Source organism: Ramularia collo-cygni (assembly GCF_900074925.1).
Source record: "Ramularia collo-cygni strain URUG2 genome assembly, contig: RCC_scaffold01, whole genome shotgun sequence".
In the NCBI taxonomy this organism is placed as follows: Eukaryota; Fungi; Ascomycota; class Dothideomycetes; order Mycosphaerellales; family Mycosphaerellaceae; genus Ramularia; species Ramularia collo-cygni.
In genome coordinates this window covers 3,494,735-3,513,992 of record NW_019716255.1, presented here as the reverse complement: position 1 = coordinate 3,513,992, position 19,258 = coordinate 3,494,735, and the positions used below count along the sequence as shown (strand labels likewise).

The 19,258-nt window shown below is 50.5% G+C and overlaps 6 protein-coding genes; 2 read left to right on the top strand and 4 right to left on the bottom strand.

Annotated features, from left to right (window-relative positions):
* Positions 1 to 927: 927 nt before the first annotated feature.
* RCC_01151 (related to VPS62 Vacuolar Protein Sorting) lies at positions 928 to 2,161 on the bottom strand (the record flags this gene model as incomplete). XM_023766416.1 has 3 exons in its annotated part: positions 928 to 1,030; positions 1,144 to 1,457; positions 1,532 to 2,161. 3 exons carry the CDS (start codon positions 2,159 to 2,161, stop codon positions 928 to 930), a joined length of 1,047 nt encoding a protein of 348 aa, XP_023622184.1.
* Positions 2,162 to 3,611: 1,450 nt separating this feature from the next.
* Positions 3,612 to 5,447, bottom strand: RCC_01150 (probable sterol C-24 reductase; the record flags this gene model as incomplete). XM_023766415.1 has 4 exons in its annotated part: positions 3,612 to 3,623; positions 3,680 to 4,913; positions 4,998 to 5,330; positions 5,404 to 5,447. The coding sequence occupies 4 exons, from the start codon at positions 5,445 to 5,447 to the stop codon at positions 3,612 to 3,614; spliced, it is 1,623 nt and encodes a 540-aa protein (XP_023622183.1).
* Positions 5,448 to 6,834: 1,387 nt separating this feature from the next.
* RCC_01149 (uncharacterized protein) lies at positions 6,835 to 8,182 on the top strand (the record flags this gene model as incomplete). XM_023766414.1 has 2 exons in its annotated part: positions 6,835 to 7,337; positions 7,411 to 8,182. 2 exons carry the CDS (start codon positions 6,835 to 6,837, stop codon positions 8,180 to 8,182), a joined length of 1,275 nt encoding a protein of 424 aa, XP_023622182.1.
* A 1,257-nt stretch (positions 8,183 to 9,439) lies between these two features.
* On the bottom strand, positions 9,440 to 10,216 carry RCC_01148 (uncharacterized protein; the record flags this gene model as incomplete). XM_023766413.1 has 2 exons in its annotated part: positions 9,440 to 9,556; positions 9,644 to 10,216. The coding sequence occupies 2 exons, from the start codon at positions 10,214 to 10,216 to the stop codon at positions 9,440 to 9,442; spliced, it is 690 nt and encodes a 229-aa protein (XP_023622181.1).
* A 2,364-nt stretch (positions 10,217 to 12,580) lies between these two features.
* Positions 12,581 to 14,191, top strand: RCC_01147 (uncharacterized protein; the record flags this gene model as incomplete). XM_023766412.1 has 3 exons in its annotated part: positions 12,581 to 12,815; positions 12,878 to 13,249; positions 13,308 to 14,191. 3 exons carry the CDS (start codon positions 12,581 to 12,583, stop codon positions 14,189 to 14,191), a joined length of 1,491 nt encoding a protein of 496 aa, XP_023622180.1.
* A 2,610-nt stretch (positions 14,192 to 16,801) lies between these two features.
* On the bottom strand, positions 16,802 to 18,358 carry RCC_01146 (related to oxidase; the record flags this gene model as incomplete). XM_023766411.1 has 6 exons in its annotated part: positions 16,802 to 16,843; positions 16,913 to 17,276; positions 17,333 to 17,541; positions 17,600 to 17,902; positions 17,955 to 18,061; positions 18,118 to 18,358. The coding sequence occupies 6 exons, from the start codon at positions 18,356 to 18,358 to the stop codon at positions 16,802 to 16,804; spliced, it is 1,266 nt and encodes a 421-aa protein (XP_023622179.1).
* Positions 18,359 to 19,258: the final 900 nt, after the last annotated feature.

The window sequence follows — 19,258 nt, the reverse complement described above, 5'->3', positions numbered from 1 at the left end:
GATTGCAGCCCAGCAGCGCATTCTACTGTGGCTGAGCTCGGAGAGTCATCTCCTTCGATATGCTACCTGTGGTTGTGCCAGCAGCGCATCATCCTCTCCAGGCATGGCATTCCTTCTGATGAGCAGCAAGGTCCACACGCCATGGCTTTCCTCCCAACCTGTGATGTCGGCAGCGCATTTATTTCTTTCTGTACGACCTGGCCATGCATTTCCGCTCTTTAAGAGTCTGTTCAAACGCCCGCGACCTGTACATAAAAGAGGCACTCACATCCATTTCTTTGCTCCCCAACTGACACAATCTTCCAATCATTTCTCAGCTCTTCATTCACCATCGATAGAGCTCAAGCAATCACTCAACAACCGTGGCATTTCCTCCATCGTCCCAAAAGACCATCAGTCCAATCAGCATTCAGGAACTCTGTCACTCCACCCTCAAGTGGCCATCTGTAACGATGACCAACACCACCTCTTTTGCAACTCCACTACAAGTCACCGATCCCTCCAACGACGTCACCGTGACTCTGACAATCCTCTTTGGCGTTCTGACGGCTGTCATTGAGGGTCTAGCCTTGTTCTTGGCCTTTCGCACTTATCGCCGTGGTTAGCAAGGATCGATTCAGCTTACTTGATCGGGTGATGTTGGTGAGCATGGACGTTATGCTGCTGAGTCTTCACCCTTTGCTAAGTTGCCTTCCTCTAGGAAAAGGATATAATCGTACTTTTGTTCCGATTATTGATGTGAGATGGTTGAAATCAGGCTTTATTCTGAGATGGAGGTATCTACATAGCGAGGGTTGCTTGCACAGAGTCTTTCATCACCCAGCGCTCTTCCTAAAATCCGTTGAATTGGTTGTTCCCTTCCCCTATTCCTACCTAGCATTCATTGCAACACAACACTTTCATTTCCCAAGTCTTCTCGATTCATCCCTAGAGCACCAAAGGCAAAGCAATGCAAATCTCCTGACTATCCGGACAAACATTCTTCCGGTCCAGATCCTTGTCGATAGGTCCCGTAGGTCCGCCCGAGTATCTACATCAAAGCACAAAACATCAGCAACCATCTCCAAAATCACCGAATTTCTATGACCTCTAACAAGGAAGACGGCTTCAGCACAACCTCCCAACCTCTAATTCCAAACTTACCGACACAAAGCATCCACACCCAACGGACAATCCTGTCTCGGGTCACTTTTCGCATACTTTTCATCTCCCCAATTCCCCGTGAAATACAACCACGCCACCGGCGTACTCTCATCATCATCGTCATACGCCTCAAATTTTGAAGTCTGGGGATCAAAACTGTAATAATAGGCAGAAAGAGTCGGATCCCACAGGGGTCCCGCATCGGTATGATCTTCTAGTAATCCCACCGGAAGATCCACTCCGGGAATCGTATGGTCGTGCGTACCCGGTTTCGCATAGTTGGCATGTGTGCCGTTGGCGGAATATACCACGGGCTATAAAATATCACAAGCCTCTCATCAGCAATGATTGAGAAAGGGGATTTGATGCATTGATTGGAAAGACTCACCCTTCCACCCCCCTCAAACTTCTCCACGGCAGAATACTCAAACGCCTGTCCACCCGCATGTTGCGAAAACCACATTTCCCTCGGTTTCCCCTCCACGAAACGCAGCATATTATGCTCCCAATCCCCCACATGATTCCCCACATTAATTTGCCGGGCCAGGTAATCGCCTCCGTAATCGAAAGCGTAGAAATACATGTAAAAAACATCTACAGTTGCATTCCCATGGTCGACGAGGATGATTGTTGCGGAGGTGGCGTTGGGGGTTTCGCCTGAGGGGGAAGGAGAGACGCCGTAGAGATAGGGAGGTCGAGGGGATGTTGTGGGGTCCAGGGTGGATGTTAGGTAGACTTTTCCATAGGAGTTGAGGGAGTTGAGGCTGTTCAAGGTCAGAGGGTTGGGAGGGTTGGATATGGGGGTGTAGTTTGAGGTGTAAGGACGGGTGTTGAGGAGTTGGGCGGAGATGTCCGAGGGTCGATAGGGGTCTTTGGAGTAGAGGTGGACTAGGGGGGCGAATTCTGTTACGAAGGAGGGGAGTTTGGAGGGGATTTTTGGCGAGGCGAGGGTTTGAGGTTGGAAGGCGGAGATGGGATTTAGGAGGCCTAGGAGAAGGGGGATCTTTCTTGTGAACATGATTGTGTTGTGATGCAAGGGAGTACTCTTTGCTATATTCAGAGTGAGATATAAAAAAGAGTTCCCTCGAATTCTGATCTGATCAGCGAAGAGGCGTGCCTTTAAAAGAAATCTATTCTCCGAGATGGAGGCAAGATCGTCCACTATTTAACAAACCTTGTAAATACACCTCTCCCCTCCTTAAAGAGAAACATGAGAGAAAAACGCCTCATCACGCTGCCTTTTGATGTAAATGCAAATGATCCGTCCCTCAAAACAGCCACCCACTCCAAATGGCGTCAAGGCAACCCGTTCCACCCTCTCTCGTCATCTTCAACAGTAACTCCCACCAAGATTTTCCATCCCAGCATGTTCCACCTCCCATATTCCAATGAGACCAACACGCAGCCATGCAAAATATCTCCACCTTCAAAAAAAAAAATGACCCCGTCACGTCGAAACATGATCGAGCAGAGCAGGTACACGACGACATGAAGTCCATCCCCCCTCCTTCCAAAAGTAAAAGCACGTTGTCGATCTCCCCAATTCTAATTGGCTCTACCGAAGAAAATCATTCCCCTGCGCAGATGACACTAGACCCGAAAGTAGAAGTCCCGAGGGCCTATCATTGCCCGGCAAACCTCGCCCAACCAWCCAACCAACCAACCAGCCAACCAACCAACGTCGCGTGTAAGGTAGGTAGGTACATATATCTTACTACCACAAGACAAAAATATAGGTAACAACCACGCCACTACCATTATTATCGCTTCTCGATAACGTCATCTGGACATGATAGACCGGGATGTTGCGCACGTGGATGGGAATGGTGGTGCATTAGAGGGCTGAATATAAGCGCTAACTTGCTGCTCTTCGCGTAGAGAGAGAGAGAGAGAGAGAGAGACCTGCTGACGACGAGAGCAATTACTTGTCGCTCATATGATTCCATCATCTTCTCTTCACTTGAACATGTATCATGCATTTCTGATCTCATCGTCTTCACTTCAATATTATTCATGTCTGATTCCATCATCTTGACCGGAATACTTGTGATTCTAATCTCATTCTCTTCACCTGGAAACATGCATGTATATCTGATTCCATCATCTTCACTCGGATACATGTATTTCTGATTTCATCATCTCCACTTTCACATGTATTTCAGAAGGACTAGGCAATCTCTCTATAGACATCCATCTCCATCTCCATCTGTACAAAGATTTATCTGCGACATTCCAACACCAAGTCGAGATTCTCCCTCCCTCTCCGTCTCCACCTCGTCATGCCTATACCTACCATGCATGCTAGTCTCCATCTCGAAATGCCTTTCCATCCCATGCATCCATGCATCCACCCACAGTCGTACACAAAATTAACAGCGTGGTCTTTATTTTTTGTACAGTTCTGAACCATTCATTATGATTCCCACCCATCGCACTACGATTTAGAAGAAGAAAAAGACGGTGCGAGTCTAGAAGATGTACTGCACACATGAAAGATTAGCGAAATTCGACATCACACATATTTTCATCAACTTACCGGAATGAACAAATACGGCACCTGCCTCTCATACTCCTTCCAACTCTCGCCATACTTCTTCCGACACCGCTGGATATCTCTCACGGCACGATGAATGATCATGCCCATGAAGAACGCGGGGTAGAACCAGGGGAAGGGACTGTCAAACCCGGTGATGAGACCCCAGGTAAAGGCAAAGTACAGATCCGCGACGTAATGCGGCTTGCGAACAATGCCGAACCAGCCATCGGCGAGGATGGAATCTCCGGTGGCGGTTTCGATCTTGTTGGGGTTCTTGACAAACTTCCAGGGGAGTTGGGGGAATGTGTTGCGATCGACCGAGTAGCCCTTTTCCTGCGCGCGGAAGTAGTTCTTCTGGGAGTTGCCGGTATCCCAGACCCAGTAGGCGAAGAGGTAGGAGGTGAAGAGGAAGACCAGGACGGGCTTGGACCACGCGTAGGTGGTGGGGTCGCGGTTGGCGAGGTAGATGGTGCAGTGGCAGTAACTGAGAGGCACGCCGGCCAAGTTCCAGAAGATGAGCATGAAGCCCCACTTTTCGTAGAAGATGTCCYAGCTGGTGACGATCATCTCCTCGCCCTTGCTGCAGGCGTTGGCGTAGAGCCAGTGGGCCATGAGGAGGAAGCAGACCTCACCGGAGACGTAGCCGTAGTTTTCGTACTGACGAGCAGCGGCGGAGAGGGTGGTGAAGAAGAGGATGTACCAGGGGATGCGGACCTCGAAGAACATTTTGAAGTCGAGCCATCCGAACATGCGGGGGTTGAGTTCGGCGCCCATGAAGAAGTCGTAGATGGGGTAGCCGGTCATGCGGTGGGTGGCGTCTCGCATGTGGGCGGAGACGTAGGCGACAATGGCGACGAGGAAGCCGGAGATGATGGCGACGGACATGAGCGGGCCGAATTCATCGATGAGCGTGTACATGGGGAAGAGGCCGGTGAAGTGGAGCACGGCGGCGACGAGGATGGAGGTGTAAAACGACCAAACTCCGGAGCAGTAGTAACGAAGCTGCTTGCCATTTTCGTGGTGTAGCGGCTTTCCGGTGGAGTAGACGCCGGGCATGACGAGGTAGAGAACGGCCTCGAAGATGAAAAAAGTCCAGTAAATGGCCCATGCTTTGGCGTGAGGGAAGGCGCCAATGTAGGCCAGCTTGACGAGGTGTTTGCCAAAGGTCGACCACGACATGGACGGTTCCGAGGGGAATTTGCCGTCGTAGTAGGTCGCTCCAATCCACATGTACCTAGGAGRGGAGATGCGTGTTAATGGATGTTCTGCTGTCCTCTTCCATCCCGTCATCTTCCATCTCATCCTCGTCCTCACTTACCACATCAGGGCGGGAAATCCAATCATCATGGCCGTCACTCCGAGCGAGCCACCAAAGTCGAAGTGCGGGTCGGCGTCGATTCTGGGATCTCCACCCACGAGCCATCCATCCACAATCTTGCCCGTTTCCTTGCCTGTACGCGATTTCAATGCGCCATTCGCGCGTTTGGTGGGAGCCGCATGGCCGTTGCTGTATCCATTCTTCCCGTTTCCATTTCCATTTCCATTGCTGGGCGTGTCATCCTCCGACGGCGACTGTTCCGCTGCGATTTCCGACTTGCGCGACCGACGTTGCGTGCCGGGCGTCTCGACGTAACCTTCGGGAAGGGATTTCCTGGAATTCACCGGCCCCGTCAGCTCTCTCCACTTCCTCCATGGATGTATGTGTTGATGGTATGTATGCTCACCTGGGAGTCTTGCCCGTCTGGGAGCGAGTGACGCGCTCCGACATGTTGCCTTCTGTTCCACACCAACGTCGCACGCGGGAGACGCAATGATGTGTGGGATGTTGTTGTGGCGCAAAGGAAACGGCGGGTTAGGTAGCTCGCTCAGAGGCTGCACGGAAAGTTGAGGGGCGGCGTGCTGTGCTGTGCTGTTCATCACCATTGATTGCATTTGGAGGTACCAGCATTAATTTTCCCGTTCCGTCCGACGGATCGTCGTGCCGAGCGAGACCAATCACGAGCTATACGAGTCGTGACAAGGCAGACCAACACCAAAGCACACCAGCCCACTGCAATTTCCCACCGCAATCAATGTTGGTCATCATCTCCATCATCGCGTCCAAGTGAAGTGCTCGGGGGGATGGAATGTTGCTTGCTGCGTGGTGATGGGACTGCGTGGAGTGGACCTGCGTGCGGCGATGAAAAAGGCCACTTCCGTCAAATCGACGGCATTGTTCATGCCCGGTCCGCATGATGAGCCACGCACGAGACGGCCAGCGACAGCAACAAACAGGTGGGTTGGCGCACGGAAGAAGACGACGACGATGAAAAGAAAAGGTGAGGGAAGCAGTTCCATCTCGTTGCCCATCCCATCCATCCCCTCCATCCCTTACTCTACCGTCAGTGTCACCCTGCACACTGACTGCATGGTGCAGCCTCGGACGTCTCCATTGCAAGCGTCGGGTCGCAAACACCTGGACAAAGTCCTCGTCCAATTTCCATCCACTCCACCACCACCATGCATGCATATCATCAACCATTGGATGGGACAATTCTCACATCCAGCTGCCTGAGGTTGGTCGCTTTTCTTGGAAACGCAACAGGCATCACCCCCCCACACGGTGCCGCATCCGAAACTTTGCTATCATTGCCCCGGTTTGGGGTTGGTGATATTGCGCATGTCGCAACTCACCACCACCACTATTGCCCCGACCCTTTAATACGTGCTTCATCAATGCGCGCTGGAGTGCAMTCCGCTGGTGGACTGGGCCTGGTACTTGGACCTCCCGATTGCCCCGGGCGTCCGTGTCCCAAGTGTCCCATCTTCACGCAACAAGGACGGATATGGGATGTCTCACCCGAAATGGCCCTCAGATTTCCATACAGATAATAAGACCGCGAGATGCTCCATCCACGCCCTCCATTCTCTCCTCACCCTTCCATCTGTTGCTGTTGCTGTTACTGCTGCTCATTTCTTCCTCTCCTTCTCTACCTACACGGCTGGACCACCCTTTATTTCAACCCACTGTCTTTTAGCAAAACAACACACGCTCAGGAAAGCTGCAAAATACATATCCACACTCACTCATTGAACTTCAATAAACATCACGCCAACATACTGTTCCTCAACCAACAAGTCATCCTCCTCATTCTCTCCACAAACCCTCCAAAACCATGGGCGCCGGCCGTGGATCATGTCTGAACAGAACCATTGCCTCCATCCTCGGTATCGCCATCATCGCCACCATTGTCGCCGTCTGTGCCGTCTACATTCCCAAAAACCACTATCGCCACCACGACCACGACCAAGCCTTGGGCGACCCGTCCTCCCACGACTCTCCTTCTTCTTCTTCTTCTGATGATAACGACAAGCCCGCCCTAGACCCGGCCTCCAAAGACTCTCCCAACGATATCCCCGCACATCCTGAAGAGGTCGGCATTGATAATGGAATGCCTAAAGTCACCAACAAAGAAGCCTTCAAGAATGGTGGTGCCGCCATCCATCCCACCAAGACTGGTGGCAATGAGGATGCCAAGGATGAATACCATCTGTATAAAGGAGAGTGGACCGAGTTTCCCGGTAGTGAGGACTGGGTGAGTTTTGACGAGATGTGGGACTCGAATCTCCCCAGTGTGAAGACTGCTTGTAAAGATCATGGATGGGGGGATGATAACTCGTGAGTACCCATTCCTGTTCTCCCCTTGACCAGTTGGTGGTACGCGATGACGAACTAATCTCATGAATGACAGAAAAGATGAAAATGAAATGATCAAATCCCAAATCGACTACATCTCCAAGGCATCTCTCATCGACCACCGCTTCATCCTGGCCATCATCCTACAAGAATCCAAAGGATGTCTCCGCGTCACCTCCACAGACTCCCTGCACGGCGTGCACAACCCAGGCCTGATGCAATCCCACAACGGAAGCTCCTACACCACCTCCGACGACGCCGACGAACGGGAAAAGAGCATCCGACAAATGATTCAGGATGGCGCCCAAGGAACCAAACAGGGCGATGGATTGGTACAAACGCTCAACAAATTCGGCAACGTCTTCTCCGCTGCTCGCGGGTACAATTCGGGAGATGTGGGCAAGAGTGGCGATTTGGGAGATGCGATTGGTAGTACGGCGTGTTATGTCAGTGATGTTGCCAATCGCTTAATGGGCTGGATCGCGGTCGAGAGTACGTGTAGTGAGGAGGCGTTGGGGGTGGTGCAGAGTGCGGGGAATGCGTGGCAGGCGGGAACTGCGTGGCAGGCTGGGAGTGATGATGATTGGGCGGCGCCGGCGGCGAGTGATGATAGTTGGTCGGCGCCGGCAGATGGAAGTGCGAGTGCGGATGATGGGCAGTGGAGTGCGAGTGGTGGGGACACATCTTCCACCACCACGACTACGGGCACGACTTCGACGGGCGCGAATTCGGATGGCACCTATAGTGGGGGACATTGGGATACCAATGGGAACTACGTCCAGGGGGGTTCGACGAGGAGGAAGAGAGGCGTGGTGTTTAGGAGTTGAATATTTAAATGAGGCATAGGGGAGGTGAATCTTATCGATTGAGCTGGTCTCCTAGGTTCGATGTCCTCTCTCTGTAATGAATTAACCTTTCGATGTCGTGTTGTGCGTTTGAGAGTTGTAGAGAGTGTTGTGAATGTGTATACATGTGTGTATGTATGTAGGTATGTATGTAGGTATGTATAAGCCGCCGTCTTCTATACAAAGGCATGATTCAATGACGGTCACTTTAAGGTTTCTTTGTAAGAAGTTTGGTAGGTAGCTTTAAAATTACCTTGACGGTTCCATGGGTCGTTATTGAACCAGAGCCGATCTACGGGAAGAATAGTTGTATGGTTGTGTTACCTCATAGCTTGAGGAAATCATCCCATACCTTTAGGAAATCATCATATTCCGTCCTGCTCTGATGTGCACCTTTAATTCTTATTATCTCTTATTCACACTACCACTCACACTACCAAAACCACAACCATCACTCTACTCCCAACACTCTTCACCGACTAAAATAAAATACAATGCAATAAAATTCAATGCTCGAACTCCTCAATCAAGTTTTTCAAAACGATCGAATCGTGGAAGTCTGTACTTGGATTCTACTCGTGTGTGTTGCTGTTTTGAGAATTCGATTGGGATATTGGTCGAATTTGATGGTGGGGTTTGCTTTTTTGGGGGGGTTGGGGTTGGTGATGGGGTTTTTGGGTGAGAGTTAGGGATTGGATTGGGATTGGATTGGAGGGATGGACAGATTAATTGATGGTGGATGGATGGATGGATGGCCATAGGATGGATGGGTGGATGGATGGACGATGGGATGGATTGAGGATGCCGGTACTGTTGTAGCCGGGATGAGATACGGGGCGAGTTGAATGATTCGAATGTCTCGCGAGACTTGATAGGAATGTCTGGCCTCTGACGTGACAACACTGTAATGAAACTGCGGCGAGAAAATACGATGATGTCGTTTACGACCGAGAAGGAGTGGATGGAATCTTTCATCTACTATACGCGGCTTGGGAAGAACATATACCCCTAGCTCTCTCTCTTCTCAGACGAAAGATCAATCAATCGCGCTGGATTGTTTCTCTTTCGATCCACGTCGTAGAACTCTTTATCATTCGTCAAATTCGATCCGTCGCTCTATCTGTCCAAGTCGGGTCTCAATATCATCTGAAAAGCCGCAATCGTCCAGAGAATTCGAGATCGTCACCCTCGTCCAGTTTTTCTGCGAGAGTAGCTCGTAGCCGTGCTGTTTAGACTAGACTACACAAATTTCACATGTCCAAAGAAAGGCGTCTTGTGGAAATTGGCAGCATCAGTGGGACTCCAAGCTCCAAGCAATTGATCCGGGAACGTCTCGGGCTTCACAACCGTGCGGAACTAGAAATGAAGAAACAAAAGATTAGTATACGTCTCCCTCTCCGACACATTTCCAAACACGAAAAGAGAAGATAGAAGAAAACTCACAAAATTCATCCTCCACTCCGTCCCCTTCGCCTCCCCCTCATCAACWTTAAACAACCCCAAAGGAATCTCCACCTCAGAAACCCAAACCCCTTCCTCCCGATCCAACTTCGTCGTCCCTACAATCCCATCCTCAATCGGCGTCTGCAAATACAAAGTATCAAAAGGCTCCCCCTCCGCTCGAACTTTACTAGGATTATAAATAAACGCATTGWAAGTAACATTATTCGGCGCGATTTCGAATTCCAGATACGTCTTCGGATCGTTGGTGCCGCGGGATATGAAAGTTTCCATGACTTCGTATTCGTAGATTGGGTCGTTGGTCGTGTAGGTGGTGTTGTAGTAGAAGTTGGTTTCGTTGTAGGCGGTGAATTTCAAGTTTATGGAGGTTGGCGTGTAGCAGGCGTCGACTTGGGTTAGGGGGAAGGGAGAGGGAGTTGGCATCGCTTGGGAGTATTGGATGGTGCCTTTTTGGGGACATGCTGGGACTTGGAGGCAGGGTGGTGTTGTCGCGGTGGTGTTGAGGGGGAGGATGGCGGTGGTTAGGAGGAAGAGTAGGTTTGATTTGGGATGCATGTTTGTGTGGTGGGTTTTTTTTGGATGTTGGTGCTGGTGTTTTGGTTTTTTGTTGATGAGGTGAAGCTGAGGGGAATAGTGGTGGTGGTGTTGTTGTCGTTGATGTTCCTTGTTCATGCAGCTTGCTTGGCTTGTGACGCGATGTAACAGTCTCATCTGATCCTTCGATCCTTGTCAGCCCCACCCACATTTGAGGGATCGGAACGCCTGATTTACTTATGAGCTGGTAGGCCGAGGTTATTGATCTTGTCCTGGTCAATCACCAATTCGAAGGAATGCTTTGTGGAGGATGCGTGGTTGTCATTTATCAGGCTGCTAAACAGCTCGCAGGGGTCTAAGATCGACAATTTCTAGCTTCATCCGCGGCGATTGACTATACTGTTAGAGATTCAGAGGTGCGATTTACAGGAACATTCACAAATGAATGCGCTCCGCTAGCAATCACACCTACTTAATTTCCAACATGTTTGGGAAGCGTCTCTACTCTACGTTGATGCAGCCATGTAAAGCACAGTGAGTGGCTTTTGATGGCGTACCAGGCCGATTGATTGTGGCACTTCTCACGCATAAGTGCCAGCCCTGAACTTGAATTTACCCTGGCCGAAGTGACGACAAGCAGCCAATTCGGGAACATGTTGGTCTTATCCACTACTCGTACCTCGTATTTGAAAATCCTCATATCGGAAGAGCAGTTCCGTGAACCTCTCTATCGGAACATCACCTTTCTGCGTCGAAGGTTCGTATGGTAGTGATAACCTGGTATTAGCTCATCAATGCAAAGGACGGGAGTCGGTTCCATAGCCTGTGATCCAATCTAAAATATGGAATCTCATTCAGAACAGGCCGAAATGCTTTTGTCGAATTGCATCCATATCCCGGGCGGAAGTTAGAGGGGCTAGAAACTTCTCCCACTTACCTTCTCCTGTCAGAAGTCATGTCAGGGGATGCCATTCCATGCTGAAAGAGATTTCCGGTAGGGTGAAAGCCATCCCGCTGTCTCGCAGGCTGTAAGCGCAACCACGCTGTCCTCCTTGCATAGGATGTCAAGGTTACTCTTCTCCGCGTTCACGACCACGCGCCTTATTATTTCCGCGTTCATCTTCTCCTTGTGCAGGTTCAGGCTGATCGCCATCGCTTGCTGCACGGCCAACATCTGGCACAGTTTCCATTTTTGGAAGAGTTGCGATAAGAGTTTCGCCGCTCCAGATCTCGCTCCCGACGTGTCCTCGCGCTCGGGCTTACCGTCTGCCTGCTGAACGGATCTGGGTCTGCAAGCGGATATACTTGTTGGCTATATTCTCCGGAGTCGCTCAGGATGGATAGCGCGCAGCTACCTCCTCGCCGTGTATGTGCATGCGTAGGCGCTGTTTGAACCGGCGCAATCTAGCACTTCTCTCCCTCTTGACTTCCCAAGCCTTACACACTCGTTCCCCAAACTCGGAATCGGGTGCGGAGCGGTGATAGACTGGCGTGCGCGGCGAGAGGRGGTCCGCAAGATCCGGGAGGTGTACAGAGGAGCAGCGGGGGAGAGAGCCGATCAGCATCGGTGGCATCGATGGCATCGTACACCGGCGACAAAGACAAGAGCGACAACGATGCACCGGACGTGGGTCAGCGTCATATCGAAGTCGCATTTAAGCCATCTGGCGTGCGGAGAGGAGGGTTGCCATCACAAAGGATGAGAGCCCTGGAGGTCATTCATGTACGTCGCCGGGCTCGGGCGCTTGTGTAGCGGGGCGGCCCGTGGTCCGTGTTCCAAGTCTGAGCGCACCCGCTGCATCCCTTCTTCGCATGCAGAGATGGAGCTGGCCAACAGCAAAGGATGCGACGTAGGTCAGGTAGTCATCAGGTGAACTGCTTCGAGCTACCTTATCCCTCAGCCATGCATGTCCCATGCTGCCTCTACTTCCTCATTTTACCGCCCACCTGTCACTCCTCTAAAGTTCCTGAACCACCTCGTTCTGTCCAATATAGATAGGCCGATAGGGCGGTGAAGTCGCGTCCCGACTACTACGCGTAGTAATCTGCAAGATGAGACCGACGTCGACAATCATTCCAAAGACACAGCTATCACGGTATTCTCCAGTCTTTTCGAGAAATTGCTCGCTTACAAGGCTACTCAGCKCGAAAGATCTCAAAAGATCCGCTCAAGGTCGACAATCTCCTTCCATGCGTTCCTCTCCGTTCAGCACCTTGGTAAAAGGGGCATTGTATCCATCTCGGGGTTTCTTATGCAATTACTCTGTGCGAGCTCGAACGCCGACCCTTTCCGCGGAGCCTTTGGATGATACAATGGGAAAGCGTGGTTCTGATCACATTTCCCCTCACGACTACACCGCAGGTCGATGGTTGAGGCGAGACAAGATGCAACGTCATTCGCGGCACGTGAGTTTCGATTTTACTGCTCTGAGCGCGAGAGCCGTCTCGCTGTGCACGCGAGCCCGCAATGTGGTGTCTTGCTACAAAAGAGAAGKCGGATTCAACAAAGCCTTCATCTTTACCATGGACAGTGGAGATCGTATAGTCGCCAGGATTCCCACACGCATCGCAGGTCCTCCGCGGCTAACTACAAACTCAGAGGTTGCGACGATGGAGTATAGTAAACATCTCCTTCCATAGTGAGCTCTAGGTGAACATCTCGCTGATGCTGGGTTTCACCAGTCAAGTCCAAGACGACAATACCCGTACCAAACATACTCGAATGGAACGACGATAGCTCGAATCCCATTGGTATCGAATACATATTCATGGATCACGTCCCCGGAGTCCAGTTGCACAGCTGCTGGGACAAAATGTCGGCGTTTGACCACCTACAGATCGTCAAGTCTGTTTCGAACATGATAGGACAGATGACAGCACTCGAATTTCCTGCTTTTGGAAGCATATATTTCCAGGACGCACCAATCGACCCAGCTTTGAAGATTAAATTTGACAATGGGTTTTGTATAGGCCCGCATTGTGGTTCAGAGTTCTGGAACTGTGGTGTAGGCGAGACTACTCTCTATGAAAATAGTGGCTACGACCATGGGCCGTGTGAGTTGAGAGTCCATCACGATCCTTGGTCACAACTTGGAAGCTGATGCCCATTCAGGGAAGAACCTGCACGACTACTCTGACGGACTCATAGCCTCGGCCCGGTCTCGCATACCAGAAGATGGTTCAGTGACGACCATGCCCTTATACTGGGGCCCGGCTGAAGAACATCGTGAATTACTGACCACTAATGAAGCAATCCTCTCCGAACTAATCAAGAGTCCACTCTTGCGAGATATTTCCAAGCCTACTTTGCTGCATGTGGATCTTCACAAGAGGAACATTTTTGTATCGGATACTGAGCCCACAAATATCACTGCACTCATTGACTGGCAAGCGACTAGTGTGGAGCCTGCATTCATGTACRCAAACGATACACCCGATTTTGCGACCCGGCCATTCGAGGATAGAGGCTCGGACAACAGTGCAAACCACAGCCCACCGTCCCAAGAAAGCAAGCACGCACAAGCAAAAGCAAAGCAGGATATCCTGCTCTGCAGTGACGCTTTTGAAGTATGCATGGAAGGGTTTGCGCCAGTCATCGGAGCGGCTCGCAGTGCAGATGAACTACTTTTGCGCCCTTTTCGCCATTGCAACACTTCCTGGAGGGATAGCGTGACTGCTGTGCGGCAGGAACTGATTGAGCTTTCGCGACGATGGGACGATCTTGGTCTAGCTGGCGCATGTCCCTATGTGCCAACGAAAGAAGAGTTGTATAGGCACCAACGACAGTACGGAGATTTTGAAATTGCTCAAAGTTTGAAGATGGGTCTCGTGCAGAGTCTCTATACTGATTCTGATGGTTGGGTGTCAGTATCTGATTGGGATATTGTCAAACCTGCTCACGACGCCATGTATCGAGAGTGGTTGGAAACGGCGAGGGAGAATGAAAGTATGAGCGAGGCAAAGGCGAGAGATCTGTGGCCATTTGATCAGGAGTGAAAATTTTGAGGTCTTCACTTCGTTCAAGAGAGCCAAGATACCGACTGGGAGGCTGTCGATCTTGGAGATGAAGTATTGGGTTGAAGCTACACAAGTTCATATGCAGCATGTCCTGCATATGTAGTTGACAGCTACTCACCGCACCGACCCACAATGATAACTGCCCCGATTGTCGTGCGTCGGGTTGCGCACGTTTGCGTGAAGAGAGGCAGGGTTGCAAACCAAGAGATCAGCGGTGGTAAGCTGTTACAGCAGACGAAAGATCATCAGACACGTTATCAAGTGAGGCAGGGCGAAGCGCCGAAATCCTTTCAGAGATATGTTGCATTTAGGCGCCGGCGAACTGCCAAATTCAGCACGAAGTTGTCTGAGCCTGTGAAATCAGAGGCGTTTCACAAAACGACTATAGCATTGAGTATGCATGCTGAGTATCACGGAACTATGCCTGATGAATGGATCAGCACGATAGTCGATGATGAAAAAGGCAACTAGGAGATAGTGAGCGCAGTCAGCATCCCATGGATGCTACATCTTTGCCAACGTTCTCTTCTCAGCATCTCGAAGCAGCGCCACAGCAGCGCGATTCTCATGAAACTCGGCCCCCTTAAGCGCCGTGTCTCAACGCGAGTCACGAATAGAGATATCAGTGCCTCTTTCGATTAGTATTCGAACAACGCTCGGATGTCCCATCCTTGCTGCCTCGTGGAGGGCGGTCCCCAAGCCAACGATCTTCGCTAATTCATAGGAGAAAACATCATCTTTGTACAATATCTTGTTAAGGTCGGGCTGGCAGCGTTCAATAACAAACTGTACGACCTCTATAGCGTCGTCTGATGCCCTGCGTGCCGCCCAGTGGAGCAGCTGTCCTCGAAACGAAGTTTCTAGAGGGCAGTGTGCGAAGAGCTTTTTAATAATTGGCAATGGAGCATATCCTGCAGCAGTTGAAAGAGGTGTGATATCCAGCTCACATCTTGCATTCGGATCGGCGCCATTATCGAGGAACCATGTGATTAAAGATTCGTCGGGGTCTGTAGCGATCGCATATCTATACGCTAGGTCAACAACCATCGTAACATATCCATGTCAGGCAACTCACGACAGAGGGGGAGGGAGGCACCAGTCCTCTTCCTCGTTGATATTCCACCCATGCTGTAGGAAGAGCGAAAGTATCGACAAAGCCTTTTGTTTTATAGCCCATCTGCGATTAATAAAGTGGACTCGCACACCTGCGCTTAACAGCAGCTGCACTATTTCTTGGCTTTTAGCAAGAATAGCTGCTAGCAGGCAGAATTGAAGGTCTCCGGCATCGGTGCCCGTTTGAAGCAGTCGGGGTGACAGCAGCCGTTGCTGCGGATACATTTCCGGCGCGACAAAGTGCTTCCGCATGCGCAACTTCGGTGTTCTCGGGATGAAGCTGTCGGTCAAGTAGAAWTTCTGCATCGTCGCTGACTGGAACGGGTTCGACGGGCTCAAATTGAGGCAGATCGTCGTCCATGGTGGGCGAGACAGGTTCGTTAGATGGACGGGCCAAAAGATGAATGGAAGCGCCAGCTTTAGATCCTTTACAGTGACTGAAACACATGTGGGATATTGTAAGGTACCGCAAATAACGTAAGGCTAGCCAAATCAACGACTGCTTTACCGAGTTTAAAGTCTTGTCGCCGAATTTGGACATAAAGGGGTAAAAAGTCGACCCTTTTTCTTCGATTACTACCTATAGCAAAACAATAGAGGGAGGAAGTTACATCCAGCGATGGTTAGCGAGTACCGATCTAGTAACTCAACAGGCCACAGTCGTGAACTGTCTGATGCAACGCAGGTATTCTAGGAACTTCATGTGGCCTATTAAGTGGACTTTGGATCGTCTTCGCGTGTGACCTTGATCACATTGTTTTTTCTCATCATGTTCATAGTAAAGCTAGAGGTCGGACTGTTTGCTCTCATATAAGTTTGTCGCTTCTCAAATGAGCTAAAGTCTAGAGAATGTACTTACCTCCAGAAAAATTGGTCAAACGGGCTATCGCCTTAAACTAAGGCCTAAGATCACCTATCCGCTCCTTTAATCGATTCTCACCTGACCCTTATCTATGTACGTCCGGAACTCTAGACCCCGGACAGCACCTCCTAAACTGTTCTCTAATGACTAAAGTTCTGGACCTTTCTAACCGGACTAGGGGGACATCCTTCGGCTACCTATAGGTAAAATGATGCTGCCTCGAAACTCCAGCAGACTTGGATATTATTCTAGGGACTTTGGGAAACCTCGAAAATCTCTGCTACGACGTTTGAATACTAAGCGATTAACACTAACGCAGGAGGTTAGAACCAAGCTTCTTAACWAGATCAGTAAGGCTCGACATTCTGATGTGTATTATGTTCGTATGCTAAAAGTCCTAGTCATTACTTCGAGTATCAGCCGATATTTGACGATATGATACGACGGGCCCATGAGAGATATATTCGATGTCGCTGAATGCCGGTTTGTATCCGCCATTACGCGGTTGATGGAAGATACTATATACACTTTGTCGCAGTTTTAACGACTACTAGTTACAAGCTGATCATCGTAGGGATAGTCAACATAATCGTCAATTCATTATCCACACGTGATCAGTTGTAAGTTCCCGACTTGCAGTCAAGGCCCGTATAGCCCTAGAGACACAACACAACGTTAGCAATCTCTTCAATCTCCGCGGGATTCTTCTTCATGGAGATGCTTACCGGGAACTTGTCGAATTGAGTGTCATCAATCCGCTCAAGCTTGGGGCAGTTGAAGGTGCTAAGGGCAGAAGTAAGGGGCTTCAGGGCATCAACGACACTGTTGAGCACTCCGCTGCACTTGATCGCGTCGGGAGCCGCCTGCATCATGAATTGCGTAGCAAAGCAGAAGGCGTTGTTGCCTTTGCCGAGCGTGGCTGTGTTGAAGACACCACCAGAAATATCGCGGGCGTCCACGCCGGTGAAGGTGTTGACCTTTCCGGTGTTGCCGCCGACGTTGAAGAACTTGGGATACTTCAAGCCTGCGGAAACGGTGTCCGCGTTGAGGGTAAGGATGCTGTACTCATCGCCGACAGCGCGCTTGTACCTGATTACTCCGTCAGCATGGTTATCWGCTTGCCACCGTAGCATGGCAAAACACACCAGTTCTCGGGAATACGCTCATGTCCAAATCCTCCTATCTTCCGTAGATGACCGTTGACTTCCTTGACGCCAAAGAAGGAGTTCATAATCTCAGTGTTCAAGACACCTTGTGGATGTTCCTCTGACTTGTTGCTCATGAAGCGGTAGATGAACTGGTAGGCGGCTGGCTGGACTAGGACTCCCGTGAAGGGACCGTTGAAGAAGTAAGGCTGAGACGTAGCTCATTAGTTCAAGTCGTGAAAATCCACCTCTCGTCGGAGCACGTACGTTGTTGGCGATAGATTGGTCGAAGCGCTTCGAACGGAACTCTGCCAGCAAAGGCAAATCGATGTTGTCATTGTTTGCCTTGCCCATGTCGTAAAGCTCCTGATACTGGCTCATTTGGAGCTGGAAGGCGTTACCGTACTGGTAAAGATCACCTCGTCCAGGTGAAGCGTCGGCCTCGTAGACGTTGTGGGACCCCGAGATTCCTTGTGGATTGCCGAGGATGGGCAGGAGAGGGGGAGCATCCTTTGTAGGGCCGCCAATGCTCCAGACAAGTCCGTTGCCTTCGAAGGTTGATCCCAGAGTCTATCAAAGTGTCAGCAAGACGGTCATACCAAGGTATGTATGGAGGGTCTACCGTCAAGAAGCCGCTCAAGTCGGCAGCCATGCCGAACACCTTGAATGTGCCGTCAATAAATTGAGCGTCACTTGCGACGCCATTGTGGGGAAGATATCCATGGTTGGCTGTTGTTTTCAGATATCAACACGAGGAACGTTATTTGTTACAGCAAACCACATACCCATCGCGTTCAGTCCAGGACAAGGACCACGTTGATCGTCACCCGTTGGAGCAACAAAAGCATGCTCGYCAGATGTCGAGACGTATTGCTCAGCGGCGTCGAATCGTGTCGAGGCATCTGGGAACTCTTGACGCTCTAACAAGTTCGAGTTTGAACGAGCTTGAAGTTCCTCCAGAATACCAGGGAAGGCGTTGGTCACGGAGACCATCGCCAAGGTTGCGAGAGAGGAGTACGACTTCATGATTGCGGTGTGTCGAGGGGCCAAAACGGGGGAACATTTTGGCGGCTGCCGTCATATATAGTAGATTGCCCCTAGTGTGAGCATGCAGCCGCATCATTCACAGCATCCACTGCGCTGCGATTCCGAGGTATACAGTCTTCGGTTGAAAGGGCCGCAGTGATCTGACAGAAGTATACGAGCGATCAGATTAGTTTGTGGGGACGCCGTAGATCACTACTTCCTTTAGCACGGCGAAAGTGCATGTACGATCGCACATATCGCATTACGCCATAACGCCTTGGAATATGGACCACTCTCCGAAAAGAACAGCTCAGTATGCAGATGCGGAACCGCAGTCCCCAATCAAATTGAACGCATTAATTTGTGTGTGTCCAGTTTTGGGTCTGGCACATGCCTTGATCTGGGACTTACATCAGTGCGTTGATCGACAACGAAGATCGTCCGCACTTGTGGATCGCAGGGACGTATTCGTTCATTAGGCACGCTGTAAGTACGCAAGTATAGCGTGATCATCTGAGGTAGCACTCTCCTACAGCTTTCACGGCAATATCTCATAGGTGTGGCGGGAGATTCGGCATCGTAGTGTGATGTATCGATTCGCGCCTTTACGCCGTGTCTTGTTGTGCACGACCGGAAAAGGGATGCTGCTCAGGGGACAACCCAAATGCTAGTGGATTTTCCAAGCAAACCCAATAGCAACTAACAGCCAGAATAATCTTTGAGGTCAACGAGTCTCGAGGTTAACACATAAGGAGCCTTTAACAAAGCGTAATGGTAGAGGTCGTTGCCGGAGAAACAGGAATCTCAGGGCAGCCCTTCCGTCGCACGCACGCGCATGGTCGGCGGCAGGAAAAGCAAGTGTGGGCCGCTAAAAGGATGAAATTGGGTTTGATGGCATAA